The sequence below is a fragment of the Hippichthys cyanospilos genome, chromosome 14, assembly GCF_059441005.1.
Source record: "Hippichthys cyanospilos isolate Australia breed blue-spotted pipefish chromosome 14, RoL_Hcya_1.0, whole genome shotgun sequence".
NCBI lineage: Eukaryota > Metazoa > Chordata > Actinopteri > Syngnathiformes > Syngnathidae > Hippichthys > Hippichthys cyanospilos.
The window spans coordinates 4,206,415-4,224,858 of NC_142382.1; the positions used below are offsets into that span (position 1 = coordinate 4,206,415).

An 18,444-nucleotide genomic window follows, 5' to 3' on the forward strand; every position below is an offset into this window, starting at 1 on the left:
GACACTCATGACGAATACTTGTTTCAAATTTGCTGTGGTTAAAAACATAAGTGCTTATGACCAACCACACAATGTGACCTCATTTCCTGTCATCAGAATACAGTGAACCAACTACAAACAAACAGCTGGTGACCTTGTGAAGAAAAAAAAAAAAACAAGTCAATTAAATAAAACTTATTTAAAATGGTTGGAATGACCATATCTTAATTAATTTTCAATGCTTGCACATTTTAAGAGGATTGTTTCATGAACACGCACTGATGAAAAAGGATAAAAATCGCAAAATATTCAGTTGGACGAGCCATTCATTATTGGAGCCTAAAAAAAACCCACCAAAATCTGAAACCACCATCCAGATCCAGCGGATCTGGTTTCCGCTGATCATAGACGTAGAACACAGAGATCTAAGTGAGATTTCATGCATGGAAATGGTGGAGTTTAATCACAGCGCCACCTATCTGCCTGGCATACACCCCAACATGCTGGCACGAACAACTTCAAAATAAAAGTGTAATATTTAGTAAAGTTTATTTGGAAGTTCTCCAGTTTGTACGACTGTCACGCAGAGCATTAACAACTGTTATTGTGATTGGCTTTGCTAATTAAAATACATTTTTGACTGTCAATGGCATTGAGTGACTTAAGTTATCCAGTACTACCCATGCAAAAATGTTTGACGCCTATAGCCGTCATTCGTAGTAAATGTGTTAGTAACAGTTATCTTTTCTTGTTGAACTTCATAAGCCTATTAATATGGTTTACTGATGTGAATACATAGCAAAAAGTAATAAACACAAGAAAGCCATGATGTTATATACCAGTGGTGTCAAACATACGGCACACGGGCTGGTTTTGGCCTCCAGATCGGTGTAATTTGGCCCACGAGATGATTTTGTAAAGTATACAAATTAGATTTTTTTTTTCAATCAACGGAAAAACTTGAAACGTTTTCTGATTAGAAGTAATATTAATGTGTGATTATTATTAGTGATGTGCTTGTACAATTGTGGACAGTATTAAAAAAAGGATATTACATCTGAACGTGTTGTTTTCAAGTTATATAAATATGTACCATGATTTTATTAGCCTGGCCCACTTGGGATTAGAGCTTCTTCCGTGCGTCCCGCAAGCTAAAATGAGTTTGAAACGGCCGTTATAAACTATATAAGTATCAATGACGACAGCGCCGTTGTGGACCGGCCGACCACAAACGATTCAAATTCAAACGTTTGGCAAATCACGTCAATTTTAGTGCAAAGTGAGTCGCTAGTGCACAGAAGACTTTGTAAGCCTTTCCACGTGTCTTAATATTTGCCAATGAAAGAGAAAACCTTGTTCCCTTTTCTGGAGCTGCTCCTTCCTCCTTAACCTCAGACAACCCTGTAATTACCTTCTGATGGTGTGGGGGGGGTGACAAAACGTTGTGCCAACGTCTTGCTTGATACAAGATCTAACAAGCTGTTCTCTGCTTTGCCAGACAGGCTACGGCTCGGTTTATTGAAAGGGGAAAATTAAAAATGGAATGTGTTACCTTTTTGGCTACTGTCAAGAGGTACTTTCCCTTGTGGAACAGAATTTAAAGATCAAACATGGAATCTACCAGGTTGTGGCGAGTGAGTGCTGACCAGTGCAAGCTTTTTACGTCAAAAAAAAAAAAGAAATTGCCCGCAAAACTAGGGATAGACCGATTATTAGCGTCGATATATAAATATTGATGAATATCGTCATAAGGCTTTTTGAACTCATTCATTGCCAAAAACCGAACTGTACGTCCTTTAAGAGTCCAGACATTCGATCTAGACTTTAGTCCATTTGACATTTGATTAATTTAGTACGTAATTACTTAAAGTAATCGATTAGTACTTAATTCATTTACTTGAAAATTTTTTTAAATAAGCAGTTACTTATTACTGTCGTTTCAAAGTAATTAGTTACATTACGGTATAACTGTATTTGAAATGTATACATTACACTACTATTGAATTACAGAGGGCCCCCGGGTTACGAACCTAATCCGTTCAGCGGCTACGCTCGTAACTAAGTCGAATTGTTCGTTAAACAGGGTGTTCGTAAACCGGGGGCCGACTGTACTTTTATATTAATCTCATCACCATAACTGGAAATATGGATTTGCCATTCTAAATGTAGCTCATTATTGTTCATTACACATCCAGTGAAAGGTTGTCTTAAGCATAAATCCTGTACAAATCATTTCATCTGTTTTGTAAACCTTTAAAGACAAGATGCAAAATCTGATTTTGTATTTTAATCTGATTTTGTATTTTATCCCTTTACTGTTTAGCATCACAGCATAGTGACGCACTGTTTATGATGTAGGCAAAAACTGTGCATTTCCAAATTTCAAAATTCAACTTCAAGCTCAGTCGGCTAGGTTCAAGAACAGTTTCAAAAACAGATGATTTTGGTTGGGCTAACGTTAGCAGTTAGCCTACATCGTTGCTAAGCTGTTTTAATGTACTGTTTACACACACACATTATATATATATATATATATATATATATATATATATATATATATATATATATATATATATATATATATATATATATATATATATATATATATATATATTGGAGTTGTTATTTTTTTCCTTATCTGCAGGTGAGGAACCAACCAAGTTCACAGGTGTGGTGAGCAGCATCTTTTCATAACCCGCGCTTTGATGTATTAGTTGTTAGTTAAATCCTCTCACAGCATATTTTGTCACTGACAAAGTTATTGAAAAATACCTGCATCGACCATGCCAGCGCTAATACGGAGCAGATGACATATGGATGATAGAGAAATTGACTTTTACAAAATCTTTTGAATCGTGCAAGATTAAAGGCATGGAGAAAAAGTAGGTCATTCAAAGTAACACATCCAGCTGGCCAGTAATAATACATTTTTTGGACCATTAACCAAAGCTTCATTCATAGCACGGGACCCGAACAAGGACTGGATTGTCTTATCTCAGAACACTCAAGACCTTTTGAATTATGAGCTTGGGTTTTGTTGGCGACAGCATGGAGGAGACATCTTGTTAATTTTCCTAAGGAGGGTGTATTTAGCTGAATCAGTACGTGGAAATTCTTACCTTGAGACTGAAAAATACTGCAGTTTTTGGACAATTTCTGGTTCAATTATACATCTACATGTCTGGCACGATCAACAACGTTTCAGGCCTCATCCTTAAGTTTCTTCATCATTTCTACTTCAGAGGATTTTGCACTGATAAAATTCAGAACCCCAAATAGCATTTTTCTGGATATGTGCATAGATTCTTGCACTTGGCTTCAATTAATGTAATTTTTCCTGTATGCTATGGTAAAATATGTTGGCTCTGGAGAGTTCACAGTGCATTTCTCAGGCTTCGTAAAATATGGCGAAAAACTTTTGTTCTAAAATAATGTGCGCGCCATGTGGTGAAATTCCAGTGAGTAACAATCCCGAGATAACCCTTGGCTCACGTTTGGAATCGTGGCCAAGTTTAAGATCTCTGATTCTGGACGCCTGGCCTGCAAATAGACAGTTATGTATTGTTTGATGTATGAGTGAGCTCAAGATTAAAGTAGAATCTGACTGGAATCTATCTATCGATCCATCCATTCGTCCGTCCATCCGTTTGTCCTCTCTCTCTAGCTCGCTAGCTTTATTGTCTTGTGTTCTCCGCTAGGTAGCTTTCTAACTATCTTCTCAGCTATCTATGCATGCAATCTATCTGTTTTTATATCTGTTTCCATCTGCTTTTATTTTCGAAAGCAACAATCAACATTTTAGCCAATTTTATGACGTTATAGACATAAGTAAATAAATCTGAGCATTTTCTGCACTGTGGATAATCCTGGTTTTGAATGTAGGATTTAAAGCATGTGAAAATTTTAATTTGATTAATCGACAAATAATTGACGGATTGATGGATTGAAATAATCATTAGTTAAAGCCCCAGTAACAATATTGCAGCAAAAGAGTGGTCAAACTATCTTCAAATCTACAGCCAGTTAGGGATTATATTTTGTTGCACAAAATGTACAACGTCTTGTTCATGATGAGAAATTTTTGCACTGGAAATGTGATCTACTTATCCACTCAGTATGGACTAATTTTAATTTTTCTAGGGTCCTGATTTGTGAATTGTATAACACATGCTCATCGTGGGATTATTTCTGAAAAATCAAGATTGACTTGTCACACCTGGTCGAGTAGTTACAACAATGCAAAGGTTTCTCCCTTAAAACTATTGATATACAGTAATTGCAAGGAAATTCTACTCAACGTCCAAATCCGTGTCCTTATTTCAACTTTAAAAATATGCTTTTCTCTTACTGAAGACAAACACGGTCTCCCCAGGGAGCAAATTTGAATTTGATCCATTTCCAGGTGCTCGCGACATATGGCAAAGCATTTTTCTCCGAGTGATAAAAACAACTGTCTCATTTAAATGATGTCACTTTGTTCAAAAACTTTTGAGGCCACTGGAAACGCAGCTGTATAAATTGGCTGCAATTCCAAAATGGTGAATATGTTTGTGATTTTTCTCAATCACATATTGGCTGCTTTATTTAAAAATCTACCGCGGTGGCATATTAGGACAAAGTCATGCGCATCGTAGCCTGGGCTGACTTTCTTATGTAAAATACACATTTGCTAATCATGACTGAATAACGCTGAGCCTGATGAAAATTTCTCGAGGGAAAATGAACAAGAAGCTCAATGTGCGTAATTTATGTGGAAATAAAATTGGAAAAGCCATTGCCGCAGCAAGCACTTTGCCATTTTTCCTAAAACCTCCCCAAAGGTTAATTGCAAATTTCACAAGATCTTATACCACTGACGCCCTGCTGGGTTGTACTTAAGCTTAATGACGTTTGGCTCATATCAACTCCGAATCCAGTCTGATAACTAGTTATGTGACCTTATATGATTGTGTTGGGAGAGATACCTCTTTTAAAAGTATACAGGAGCTTTTCGGTTCTTGGGCAGGCTGGAGGAGGCGAAGTTTGGAGTCAATGGCGGCCAGCCGTTCCAGATCGCCCATCTCCTGGGTGTAACCCTGGCTCGCCGACACGGGCACGGCCCACATGTCCTCCTGGAGGACACGCATCAGTCGAATAAGTCACGGACCGCCGGGATAGGCCTCCTTTATTTTGTGGCAACCTAAGTAGGAGATGCTCAACATTGCATATCTGTAACTTGGTAACAAGAATGAGATAGTGGGTCACGCCTAACTCTGCTGTATTGCCAACTGAAAGCTCGACTGCAGAATCGAATGCCCCTGGAGAGGGAAAGGGGCGGAAAAGCTGTGAGGTCACTAGTTTTTGGTGATGAGACAAGATCACGATTGAAAAATGCAGCTGTCATTTCGCTATTGTCATTTCCTTTTTCAGCTTTGCAAAAAAAAAAAAAAATCACGCCCACAACGGCGCAAACTCCCATACATTTACACAAGGCTTTGATTGAGATATGAAAACCTAATAATCTGTGGATTATCAATAAATCTAATCAAAAAAAATTATTTTCACCCTGTGATTTATTAACTGGTTTGGTCAGTAATTTCATAAAAAGTGGCTAAAACATTATGATCATTGCTTTCCAATATAAAAGCTGATGTTTGTAAAAGTCTTATTTTGATTCAACACCAAGATTGCTCGGTTTTAAAATAAAGACTAAAGAAATCTCTGAAAATTTACTGTTGAGAGGTTGTCTAGAGGATGTTTTTTGGTTTGGCCAATATTGTCATAAAATATAATGATCATTTCCAAAGTACTCAATAATTCATTTTAGCTTATTTTATTTGTAAACTACAGATATGGGAGAATAATTACTGATGAGAGACAGAAATCAACAAAACTTGGATGACTTTAAATTTAAATTGATCAGAAAGTAATTTCTTGATCTGTAAAAAATAAAAAATAATTAAACTGACACCATTACAGTTATTAATATTGTTAAAATAACATCCTTGTAACATCTGTGAGGAGTCTGCATGTTCTCTGAGCATGGGTTTCCTTCCACGTCACAAAGATACAACTTGTAGGAGGACAATGTCTACTACCGTTCCAACGATTGTGGACTGCTAAAATGTATTGCCTCGGTTTATCAAATATAAATAATATTGTAAGAACATCAAAACAGTGTTACCACAAACGGAGGAGGAATGTCGGCTTGATGTGTCCCATCGGAACCCACGTAGAACTGAAACTCAGTCCCGAGGACCATTCTCTGCCAAAGTCCCAACGACATAAATAATATTCTTGCTCTGTCATGATCTCTCGCAATAGCATGCTTTGCAATAACAGGAAGTCTTTCTCCAGCCAGTAAAATATGAAAATCGGAGGAACTGTACTCGCATCAATTTGCTAGCTGCCATTACAATCACTTTGGTATTTGTTCAAAAAGTTAAACATCATAAAGCATCGTGGCATAAAGACAAATTTGGCGGCCTCCCATGTATGTGAAGCTGTTGGGAGTCAGACTAAAGGAAACATATGCGAAAGATAATGCTTCCCAACAGGCTTCGTAGCTGCCAAGATCACTATTTGGGATGGTGAAAACAGAAAAATGAAGATAAAGACATGAAGATGCATGATCTTGCTGTGAGATTTTTATTGGCATACCCTTACCCTCCTGAAACCTGGCTCACTCGTTTGTGTCCTCTGTATTGGACATTTGTTTTGCTCCTTTGATTCATTTGAGCTAGGCTAAGTCCTAGTGTCCTCAGTAGAGGAGATGCTGATTTTTCCAATGATGTCTCATGTGTTTGGTTGGGATGCAATCTCCGAATTTTCGTACTATAAGGTGCACTGGATTATAAATCGAAACAAAACATTTTTAACAGAAAATATATTTTTGTCAGATATATAGGCCACACAGGACTATAGGGTACATAGATCCAACTTTTTCAAATGCGACCAAGGCCGCTTGGGTATGTGGTTCAAAATTGAGCAAGCAAAGGAGACGTTGCTGTCACGGCGCAAAATGCCATAGCCAAAATACTGCACGTTTTCCCTTCCTTTCCTCCTTAAATGTAACAGATTGTGACTGCCATTCATTGTAGTACTTCCGTAAACACAAACGTTAAGTGCACCCAATGCGTGTGACGTCACTGTTAATTTGGCGATCACACAAAGGTCACATACGGTCACATTAATTTGTAAAAGTGAACGACCTCACGAAAAAAATTAGATTTCACCAAAAAAATCTGCATTGAACATTAAGCCCTGCAGTGCAAACCTAGCCTAAAATATCAGTTCAAACTCAAAATCAATACTTTGATAACATCTCTTCCCGTCTCCCTTTCTTTACTGGGAGATTGCACACTATAGCAAGTAAAAAAAAAAAAAATGCAGCGATATTGTACTGGACTGTAAGCCACAAGGGTTCAAAGTGAGAAAAAAGTAGCTGCTTACAGTCCAAAATTTACGGTAACCAAGCCGTCTTTTGCCAAGACAAAATGGACATAAAGGAGGACACAAATAAATCCGCTGTCTTTCATGAGGTTCTGTGCGTCATTCCATCTTAGAAAACTCCTTTCTTCCCATTAATGAATGATTGCGACTTCTGAATTTCTTCTGCCTTCTTAGCAGCCAAGCCCAAGTCAAAACAGGCATAGCGGTTAGCATTAGCCCATGTGCTTAGCCGTAAAATGCAGACGTGATCGGGACCGCGATGATGGCCGCGGTTCAACTATGCGAGAGCGACTATTTGATAGTGGAAACAACTTTTGGTTCCCATAAAAATATAAAAATATCTTGCAAAATGTCGATAGCAGACGCGGCGAACTGGAATCGCCACCTGCTAAAATGCGACTCCGACGATCTCCAGACAGGAGGGAGCGGTATGAAAGAACTTGCAAAATGTTCTGCGCTCCCATGGCAGCTTACCTCGTTGTCTGCGCCTCTGGCACTCTCGTCTTCCTCTTCATCTAAGTCTCGCAGGATCTCGGCCAGACGCTCTTCCTCTGCCTGTGTCAACAGCAGTTGGCCTCCTTTGCCCCTGACAAGCTAGCGTAGCACACAATGTTGGAAAAGACAAAGACCTTGACTGCGTTTGCAAATGGACAAAAACAAGTACTAGGAAACAATACTTGTGTTTTTAACCAGATGTTTCCCAAATTCAAGAGCATCTTTGTCCAGCGCAAACACACATCTCAAAGGTAGTTTGACAAGGAAGTCAAAGAATTTCTAAACACTATATTCTGGTTAATATCATGTTTGTGAAATATTAATTAAGCAGCAAAATTATATTTTAACTCATTGCAGGCGGTGGCCATTTTGCCACTTTCCGTCAACTAAAAATTACATCACAAGTACGCGGAGCTAAGGTAATAACCAACCATGACTCTGTTTGCGATTGTAACATGAGCAAACTCAGAAAACAACTCAGTCCTGATTGGTTGTTACCTGAGCAACTACGACATCATTTTCAGTCGACAGCAAGTGGCAAAAACACGTCCCTCTGAAATTGATAAAAACAGGAACTGCTTAATTTACATTCCACAAAAGACAATGTTAAAAGGAACACAAAACCTATTTTGCAATTTTCAGCAAAAAAATTACGATTTTGCCTATAGTTAATAATCATATAATTAATAACCAATCATAGCTCAGCTTGAGATCAAACTAAAAAAAAAAAAAAACTTGACCGTGATTGGTTGTTGCCTGAGCCACCGTGATGTCATTTTCAGTCGACAGGACGTTGCAAAATAGACGCTACCCTGAATCGAAAAGGGGTTTTACAGTTCAGATCTTATTCGAGAAAACTGAACATTAAAAAAACACTAAACTTATTTAGCCATTTCCAGAAATGAAAGGTTATCATTTCGGCTTTAATTACTTTATTTTTAAAGTAAAATTACTACCTTTAAAAACACATTTTGCCTATTACTGTCGACTGAAAATGACATCACATGTAATCTAGGATCAGGTAGGGGCCAATAACGACTCACCTTGCACAAGTCATATTACTATACCATGAAAACAGGTAAGTCCTGATTGGTCATCACTTGAGCACATTTGATGCCATTTTCACTCAACAAGTGAGAATATGACCACCCGAGGTGATTTTACTGATGAATTCATATTTCAAAAAGAGAATTTTCAACTTGTTCAGCCATTTTCAGCAATTAAAAACAGAATTTCATAACTAAATTATTCTTCATGTACAGTTAATACCTTTGTAAACGCATTTAGCCAGTTGTTTTTATTTTTATTTACTGTGTTTATACAAGTGGGGCAGCATAGAACATAATATCATAAAAAGTTTTTTACTTTTTTTTTAACCAATTAAATATGTGCAACAAATGATAATAATCCTATCAAGTATAACCGTTGCCTTAAAATTATGACCTTGGCCATGTAGCGGAAAATGTTTTTCGCTTTGATCGAGATAGATTAGATTGATGGAGGGATTCACGAATGGAAAAATAAACAAACAAAAGACGGTCGAGCCGCCAGCTTAAAGGGAGACAGATGGACGACACAACACGCAGACAAAAACGCCAGCAGATAATGTAGACACACATATGTTCAGTCTCATCAAAAAGACCCCCAATTATTTTCTCATTTTTCTCAGAGGAGCACTCAAAAATTCACAATGTGTTTTTCCCCTCAGTCTGGAAGTCAGACTTGGAAAACCTGTGAGAAGACTTGCTCGAAGTCATGTGATGATTCTTGGACAGGCCCTTTGGCCTCTCGTGAACTTTGACATACCTCAATATTTCTCTTGACAAAGTTTCTTTGCTTTGTCTTGCTCTTTGAGGCGTCACCATGGTTTCCTTGGTCCGGCTCCTCGCACATGAACTCGGATGCTTCACTCAAATTGTCATCTCTCTCATCACCTGTTGAATGATCGTGTACTTTAAATTCAACTAGGAAAACAAGTGGAAATTAATGATGTCCTTGGAAATATAAAGATACTATCCTCGTTGCCTTTATAACCAAAATATACAAGATGTTTTAAATACTACAATATTGTAATTTCAAAAGACTGCATATTGGGGTAGGAGACAAACGTTCAACATGAAGTTTACAAAGCTTTTAGCGCCATCTAGTGCACATTTGTCTCCTTACATTTCAGCTCCCACTATTACCTGTACTTGTTTCTTCAATAACACTATGCACTTCGGATAGACTTACTCTCTAACATTTGTTGTACTCTTTTATCCAGTTCAACGTCCCCTATCTTGGTTTGAAAGAGTGACTCAAAATTTTCCTTCTCAGGGCAGCCTATTAATAAAAAATAAATAAATAAAAAAATTAGAATATTGGCAACGAATGTGACATTTAATATAATCAGTAATCCTATTTCTTACCAATCGGTGCATCCAAAGCCCAAAACATCTTTGCATTTAAGACTTTACGGCTGTTTTCCGAGTCGCCTTCAGGCAAGCTTTCCTTTGGAAAATGCACATGTTTTTAAGAAGTGGTTGGTAATGGGCAACATTTACTCAAAAAGGAAGTTCCCTGTTTTTCTTAACAATAATGTTCTATGTAACGTCACTCGTTAAATAAAATCATGTTATCCGTGGAATATGAAGTAAGCAGCAAAATGACTTTTTCTTAATCTATCGCTGGGAGGCGGCCATTTTGACACTTGCTGTCGACTGAAAATGACATCATCACTGCTCGGACACAGGTAATGACCAATCACGGCTCAGCTTGCAAATGTCACATGACCAACCTCAGAAAAACATACGCCTGGTAAATCTAATAGTTTTTCACGAGTGTAAACAATAAAAAAGTGAATTTATAAACTACACAAATAAAAGTCTAAAATGCGTTTATTGTTTGATTTGTTCATTTAAATACCATTAACTCTTGCCAGAGTTCAGCTTGCCGTTGTTTCCTTTGACGTGTGGCTTCTTTTTCTCTGCACATGCATGCAGACAGTAGTTCATCAAGCCTTTTCATTTCCTCGAAAGCCTTCTGCAGCTTTGGGTCTTGTTTCTCTTCATCGGTTGCATTAATATCAAATTGACCTGAAAGGAACATTCATATACATTATTAAAGTTCACTTGATATTTGCAGTTCAGCCTTAACGCTTTTATTGAGGCAAGAATAATTTTTACATGGATGGATTTTATGGATGGCCGAATGTTAAGTTTGACGTTCACTTAATACACATTTCCACTCACCTCTTTGTGCGCTCTCGGAAGATTCTCTTGATGCAGGTCTGAAAAAGTCTTCTAAATCATCTATGTTAATTTCCATGATGATTCGGAAATTTCGGTATTCTACAACGCTAATGCAAACGGTGAATAACTCATAAACAGTGCACTATTGATTTTGAGGGTGAACATAAGTTTGCAATTCATTTTACAGATGCACTTTCGTCCGCTACGTCAGAATACAACCACGATAATTGTTATTCACGACCACAAAGACATTGTATCAGCAATCTAATTCATGTCAATGACGCTAAAAGGACGCGTGTTTTTCTACGTATGTTAAAAAAAAAAAAATACCGGAAAACATACCATCCGTTTCCCTTGAAGTAAAACTCAATTGTTAGTGATTATTCTACAGGCTGAGTTTTTAAAAAGCAACTGTTTGGAAGTTGTTGCATTCAAGTGCCACACAAAGCGTGTGGTAACTACGGACGCAAAATTTCCCGGATGTTGTCGCTATGGAACTCTCCGTTGGTTGCTGTGGGGGTGGTGCAGATCTCACTCAAACTTTTAGCTATGGTTTCCTGTTGTTAACATCGTTTTAAATGATCAGCCAATGACGATTTTTGTCAGGCATAGATGTTTAGGCCAATGATCAGTCATCAGCCAGGCCGATAATCTGTTTGTCCATGGTATAAATTTATCAATAACAATATTATGATTATATTTTTTTTTGTATTATTGTCATTGCAATCCTCCACAGTACATATTCTCTGTCCATTCATGAGAAAAAAAAAGCTCCGGGAGGGCTGTCAAAGAATTCAATTGTTATGCTTGCTCTTCCTGGGTAAATTACCGTAAACCAGGATGAAAATATTTATTGCAGTGATGCAAGTGAAAACAGCAGTGTCTCAGGCTGAAAATATTAGTGAGTCTAACTGAAATAACAACAAGAGTTTCCCAGAATTTGTTGGTATTTCGTTTTCTTCCCAGGATGCGTGAGACCACACTTGGTTGAAAACAGCTGGGTAAACCACACGGAAACCAAAAGGGCTTGTTCCCCATGGGTACTGTCCCGCAGTACAGCTGTGACCCCGGTTACCTGCAGGACGACCTGAACATTCTCACCTGCATCTCGCCATGACGCTGGTCCTCAGAGCCTCCTCGCTGCACACAGAGTAGCGGTAAGATTTGCTTTTGCAAGTGTTTCCGAACAAAAGCTTTAAGCACCGCAGGTGTAATTACTCTATCCACCGCTAGGGGTACAGAAAATGGTGTTATAATAGCTAGAAAGCAGGCTACACCATGAAGATACTGCATAATTTCACTACACAACATTTTATACCAGGCCATGATCAATTTCGGGACGAACATTTTATTTTTTGTCTCATAGTTAATTCATTTGAACTTTTACATGTTTTACATGTATGTATTCTAGCCATTTACAACAATTCTATAAACGTAACATTGATGTCATCATTTATTATGCATAAAACCGAACTTTATACAATGAAATTCATTGATGAGGTCAATCTGAAGACCTGTCAAACAAAACAAAGCAAATCGAATTTTTTACAAGCAAATGTTAGATCCGCAACACAAGGAAGTTGTGCAAGAAAAAAAAGTCGTTTTTTAAAAAAAAATAATAATAATTATTTGTACCATGCAATCCATTGCAAAAGCTCTAAGGACATTAATCTGAGCGTTACAAAAGAATAAACAATGTACAAAGTGTAACAATCCCTCTGTTTATAGTAAACATTTCCATTTTTTTCCAAAATAGAAAATTCAACTCATCTCCTAATGTAACAAAAATCATGGTTATTATGAGCATTATCAAATTAATCTTGAACCAGTGATTTGTGTACAGTAAGTATTAAAAGAAGGATTGAAGAGAATTGGCATCTCCAAAAAATATATGATGAGCTGGAATACTGTACCTATTGCTTACAATCTTTCTGACAAATTTACAGGATCAAATTAAAGTCACTCGCCATCTAATGGTCGTCAGTGGAATTGTGCCCTAAATCAAGGATTTATTTTTTTTTTAAGTGCAGTATTGTGAATCCGGAATTCACGATGGACGAGAATTTTCTGTATTCCATTTTGGAATATCACTACAACAAAATACAGAAAAAAAGTGAAGAAAATACTTTCCAAAATCACTGGTTTTTGGTGTGATCCAAAGAAAAGTCCATGAGGTTATCATGTTTGGTTATTTTCTTTCAAGCTTTCCAGACACTGAGATGGTTTCGCCTCGTCTTGCTTCACATTGACATCCGTAGAGATTCTTTTTTCTGTAAGAATGCAACAATATTAGAGAAAATAAAACTATAAACTGTTCAAACTACAAGCACCCATCTTCCCTTTCCACAAAATCACACATGAAGCTGTGATATTTACCCTCAGCTGGCGGTTTGACCATTTGGTAACATCTGAAGCACACGGTCAGGAGTAGAGCCTCGGTGCACTGGAATGTGTAATAAAGCAACGGGAAAAGGAACATGGGCCCGATAACTTCTGGAGGAAAGGCCACCTTCAAGATGGTCAAACACAGCTGGATATTCTGACATCCTGTTTCCATGGAAACGGTCCTGCTGCATCTGGATTCGGTACAGAAAGATTGATAGCATTTACTGTTCAGTATGATTCTTGGGACAACAACTTGAAGGGTGTTTTTCATAAAGATAAATGTTTGATAGCACCACTTGGCTAAAGTCAAATGACCCCCAAAACAGGATACCCAGTACCAAGATTCAAACTCCAGAACTGTGTGGAAGACATTCTAACCACTTGCCCAAAATGGGCAGCCTGAGATAAGACCAAGACTGTTGGAGGTGACGATTGAGACAAGACTGAGATTTTGGGTGATCAAGGCTGAGACAAGACCAAGATTTAGACTTTTGAAGGTCAAGACCATGACAAAACCAAGACTTTCAGAGATCAAGGCCAAAACATGGCCAAGACTTTCGGAGGTCAAGACTGAAACAAGATTGGGACTTTTAGCATTAAAGATTGAGACAAAACCAAGACTTTCGGCGATCGAGGCTGAGACAAGGCCAAGACTATGGGAAGTCAAGACCAGGAATAATATCGGTACAGACTAAGACAAGACCAAGACCTTGGGATGTTAAAACTGAGACAAGACCAAGACTTTTGGAGTTGATGAATGAGACGCAACCAAAACTTTCAGGGATCAAGGATGAGACAATCCCAAGACTTTTGGAGGTCGATACCAACACAAGACCAAGAATTAGACTTTTGGAGGTAAAAACACCAAAAACACCAAGATAAGACAGAGACCCCTAAAAGTGGTCTCGGGATCAGTCTTCAAATCAAGACTGATCTTGAAAACTACAACACTACCCCAAACATCTGACCCAAAACCATGTGTAAAAGTATCAGATCTTCTAAAAATCCACAGCTACCCTGCGAGTGTGTTAGGAAAACCTGTTTGTTGTTTTTTTTGGTGATGGTGACAATTGTGGATCTACCAAACTTACTTTGGGCTGAGTCTACATATGGCGGACATGGCGTATCCCAGCATGAAGCCGATGAGGGGCATCAGAGCTGCCACGGCCATAACATCGGCGGTCAGAATCATCCATAGCATGTCTTTTACCACCACACCAGACAAAGAGAACACAATGATGCCGGAGATGATCAGAATGGTCAGGCCAGACTGTTGACAAAATAAAGCATAGTTTATGCAATTCCAATAAATCTTGTCATATCGTATTTTTAAAAACGCATACCTCTGTTTACCAACATTAAATGAGACATAGGCAAAATTTTGATTCTTTTTTAAAAGTAAAGCAATGGGAACAGGAGTAATTTTAACACTCTCCACAAGTAAATAAAATGTATCTGTGTTACTGTTGTGTTGGTGCTGTTTTCTAACAGAGTATTAGGTTTATGTGAAAATATCTGTTCCTGTTTGCAAACCTGGCTTTAATTATCTGAGAACATGTGGGGATGATATATTCCTTGAGAACTTCCTGTTCCTCCAAATTTTCCATTTGAAAAGATAAACCTCATTGATAAAACACACTTTGCTTCATGACATTGAAAATTCCAGCATTATATCAAGGTTTTATTAGCAAACCAAAACGAAAGAAGTGATCTTACTTTCAGCAACACGGGTGTATATTTTGGTTTGTAGTGATTGAGCAGGATGCCAACGCCGCAAGGCACCAGGGTGAAGGTAAGAGCGCTGAGGATGCCCATGTATGGCACTGCGTTCTCCAGGCCATTGAACCCTTGGCAGTAGATCAGAAGAAGCAGGGGCATCAGACCCAATGCTGCAATGCAGGAGCATGTGGTCATCACAATACTACAGGAGAAAATGAAAAGATTTTAAAAGGGACATTACAGAAAATCTGCTTTAGAAAGTGTTTTTTTTTTTTTTTATAAACGGAGGCAGGGTGTTTAAAAACTCTCGCTAACTTCAACTTAAATGACTATTTCCCTACCTGAGGTTCATGTCGCCTTTTAGGGCCAAGGTGAAGATGTTTGATAGGTTTCCGCCAGGGCAGCAGCCGCATATGAGCACAGTCACCGCCTTCATAGAATCCATCTTCAGTGATTTGGCAAGTGTAAACGCAGTCAGGGGCATGATACCGAACTGGGTTACCATGGCGATGGCTACACCCTTAGGTTTGAGCAGATGGCTCTTGATTTTGGAAATCTCCATGGTGCATCCGAGGGATATCATGGTGATGAAGAGGATGATGACGGTGAAAGTGTTGATGGCATTGTTGAGGGGTGTAGGTATATTCAAAATGTTCATAGTCCCATTGATAGACATGTTGCCTTCATCGTCAACGTCTGTCACGTTCATTGTAGATCTCACCGAAATGCTTCGTTATACTTTGAGATGTGATTCACCTAACACACAACGTGAACTGTTATTTCAATGACTTTTTACATTAAATTTACATACAGAAAGTAATTTACATCCTTTCTAAGTGACCAATCATGCAATTTTTCAAGAATTCCTGCAAGACCATTCATTCACCTCTGGTGTTCCCCAAGGTTCCGTTTGAGGGCCCCTTTTTTTCCAATCACAAGGAACATATACAATATAAAACAACCTTTCACACTAATATTCACAACTATGAACAATTTAGAGGCGCCGGTGGAAAAAAGAATGAATGTTTTAGGGCTTAAAAAATGAAGTGGAAAGAAAGAAATAAAACGTTCAAATTCACAAGGAAAGACATTACCAATAAAAAGTACAATTAAACTGACTCAACAAAAAGGGCTGACTAGTTTTTAACCTGCATTTAAAATCCTATGTGATTACTGATTTTTTTTTAGTTTCTTTTACCCTGCTGCAAATCATTTGTAAATGGCGTTCACAGGAACTTTAGACAGCCTGACGAAAGGGGCATTTGTGTTTATTCATGCAATCGCCGGAGCTTAATTGGGATTAAAATGCCACACAACTTGATGATCCACATCGGATTAGTTATCTAGGGATCATTTTGCAGTTTTGTGAACTTTGCTTTTAAAATATTTATTTTGCCCGACTGATTATTCACATGGCTTCATTCTAAAGAAAAAAGATTTTTCCTAAAGAAAACCATGGAATTTTTGCTTGAGAATGTAAATTAGGTTTTTAAAATGGATAAACAGGTTGTAAAAAAAACTTACACATCAATTTTTTTACTGTTTTTTGTTTATAATAACACAAAATCTTCATTTTACTCAGCGTTAATACAAGGATTGAACAGATTTCCTACCTTCAAACAAATCCAAACTCCTTCCAACAAATCCAAGTTTGATTTCCTTGTTTGCATCCCTGTTTTGCTCCTCTTCTTTTGTGGCCAGACTGGAACCCTCCCTCCTGTGTCATGTGGCTCCATGGCAACATGGTGGCGCTGCTGCAGACTGCAGAGAAACTCAAACCTCGTTTTGAAACGCTACACCTCATACAGCTGGTTTGTTTTTGTCCCGTCTTTAGAAATTTTCATGAAATTCCGGTTAGTTGCGAGTGCGACCTTCTTCAGAAATGCTGCATGAGTCTCCAGCTCTGATTTCCTGTTAATCAGACCTCTGGAATAATCCAGTTCGCTGTACCCCTAAAGAGGCCCGCATTCATAATGGGTTGCAAGAGGTGCATGTGCAAACAGAGGCCCATTAATATTATGCAACTATGCAGCTACAGTATACTCTAGGACTTGGCATCTTTTGTCTTTTGAACAGGATGCTTTATAAACAAACACATTAGTTACGACTCACATGAGGGACTAAAGAGCTCTAATGTGGTGGCTGCATAATCTTTACTAGCATGGTAGAGATTAGGCACAAATTAAAGGGACCACTATTTCAATGCTTCTCAGCAATTGACTTTATAAACTGTGTGTGTATTTGTGTGTATATATATTGGAAAGTCAACCCAAAAGCTTTTTGTGCAATACTTTAATGTCATAAACAATAACAAAGAAACTAGTCAAAATTTTGTTTATGGAATGTGAATTAAGCAATGAAATCTACCTGTTTGTTTTGCATCTGAGGGTGGCCATTTTGTCATTTGCTGACTCCTGAAAATGACATCACAGTTGCTCAAGGTTGAGGTAATTAGGTCATGTGACGTTTGCATGGTGAGCAATGAGCAAACTGTGATGTCATTTTAAGTTGACATCAAGGCAAGATGGCTGTTCCCTGTATTGGATCATAAACATTTTTGCTACTTAATATATCACAATGTTAATCAGAATGTCGTGTTTAGATTAGTGGATTCATATTGAGCATAGTTTTATCAAAGTTTTTATATTGCTTTCCCCTATGTAGCAATAAGTCCACAATGAAGGCCGGGGCACAACTCCTGACGAGATTTTTGTGATATCCACCATCTATACAAAGTTCATGATAATAGTGCATATTTGTGTCTTATGCTGTTTCAACGTCCAGGGATGGTGAGTGGGGGAGGGCAACTCAGAGCGAGCCAGGCCACCATCTGGTCTCATAATCATAGCGAGAAGAGCCGTGTTATTGTGTCAAACAAGCTACAATTTGCCCCAGTGGTCTTGTAACGCCACACAGTCACAACTTCCAAGGGACCTATTTATAAAATGTGACTTGTTAATCAGCAGGCAACATGCACCCGTAATTCTTGACTTTCTAAATAAAGTTTTGCTTCTTGATGACTACATATTGATAACGGGCAATTTCAGGATGCATTTATCATAAATGTGCTATATTTACAGCTTGCAAGCTGTTATAGGAAGATAACGGGATACATCAGTGGGCACGTCCAACCCAGTGGCATTGTGGGTAATAGTGTTTAAAACCTGACATTGCGACGGCACACATCGGAGAATTGTGTACAAGT

General features: G+C 38.1%; 2 protein-coding genes across 3 annotated transcripts in view; both read right to left on the reverse strand.

Annotated features, from left to right (window-relative positions):
- The window catches only part of fsip1 (fibrous sheath interacting protein 1), a 34,552-nt gene extending 22,231 nt beyond the window's left edge, over positions 1-12,321 (reverse strand). The window contains exons 1-7 of one of the 2 annotated variants that reach the window (XM_088433406.1): positions 12,237-12,321; positions 10,810-10,979; positions 10,314-10,395; positions 10,138-10,227; positions 9,712-9,839; positions 7,885-8,004; positions 4,944-5,090 (exon numbers count right to left, since the gene is read on the reverse strand). In XM_088433406.1, the coding sequence (XP_088289532.1) occupies positions 4,944-5,090; positions 7,885-8,004; positions 9,712-9,839; positions 10,138-10,227; positions 10,314-10,395; positions 10,810-10,911 (669 nt within the window). In that variant the 5' untranslated portion in view covers positions 10,912-10,979; positions 12,237-12,321. Of the gene's footprint in view, positions 1-4,943; positions 5,091-7,884; positions 8,005-9,711; positions 9,840-10,137; positions 10,228-10,313; positions 10,396-10,809; positions 10,980-11,135; positions 11,608-12,236 lie in introns of those variants that run through there. The other variant, XM_088433405.1, reaches the window with a different exon arrangement.
- Positions 12,322-12,463: 142 nt separating this feature from the next.
- On the reverse strand, positions 12,464-17,206 carry LOC148412615 (hepatic sodium/bile acid cotransporter-like). The gene is made up of 6 exons (XM_088433413.1): positions 16,853-17,206; positions 15,581-15,995; positions 15,237-15,441; positions 14,612-14,790; positions 13,512-13,711; positions 12,464-13,405 (listed from the first exon to the last, which is right to left on the reverse strand). The coding sequence occupies exons 2-6, from the start codon at positions 15,946-15,948 to the stop codon at positions 13,314-13,316; spliced, it is 1,044 nt and encodes a 347-aa protein (XP_088289539.1). The 5' UTR covers positions 15,949-15,995; positions 16,853-17,206; the 3' UTR covers positions 12,464-13,313.
- Positions 17,207-18,444: the final 1,238 nt, after the last annotated feature.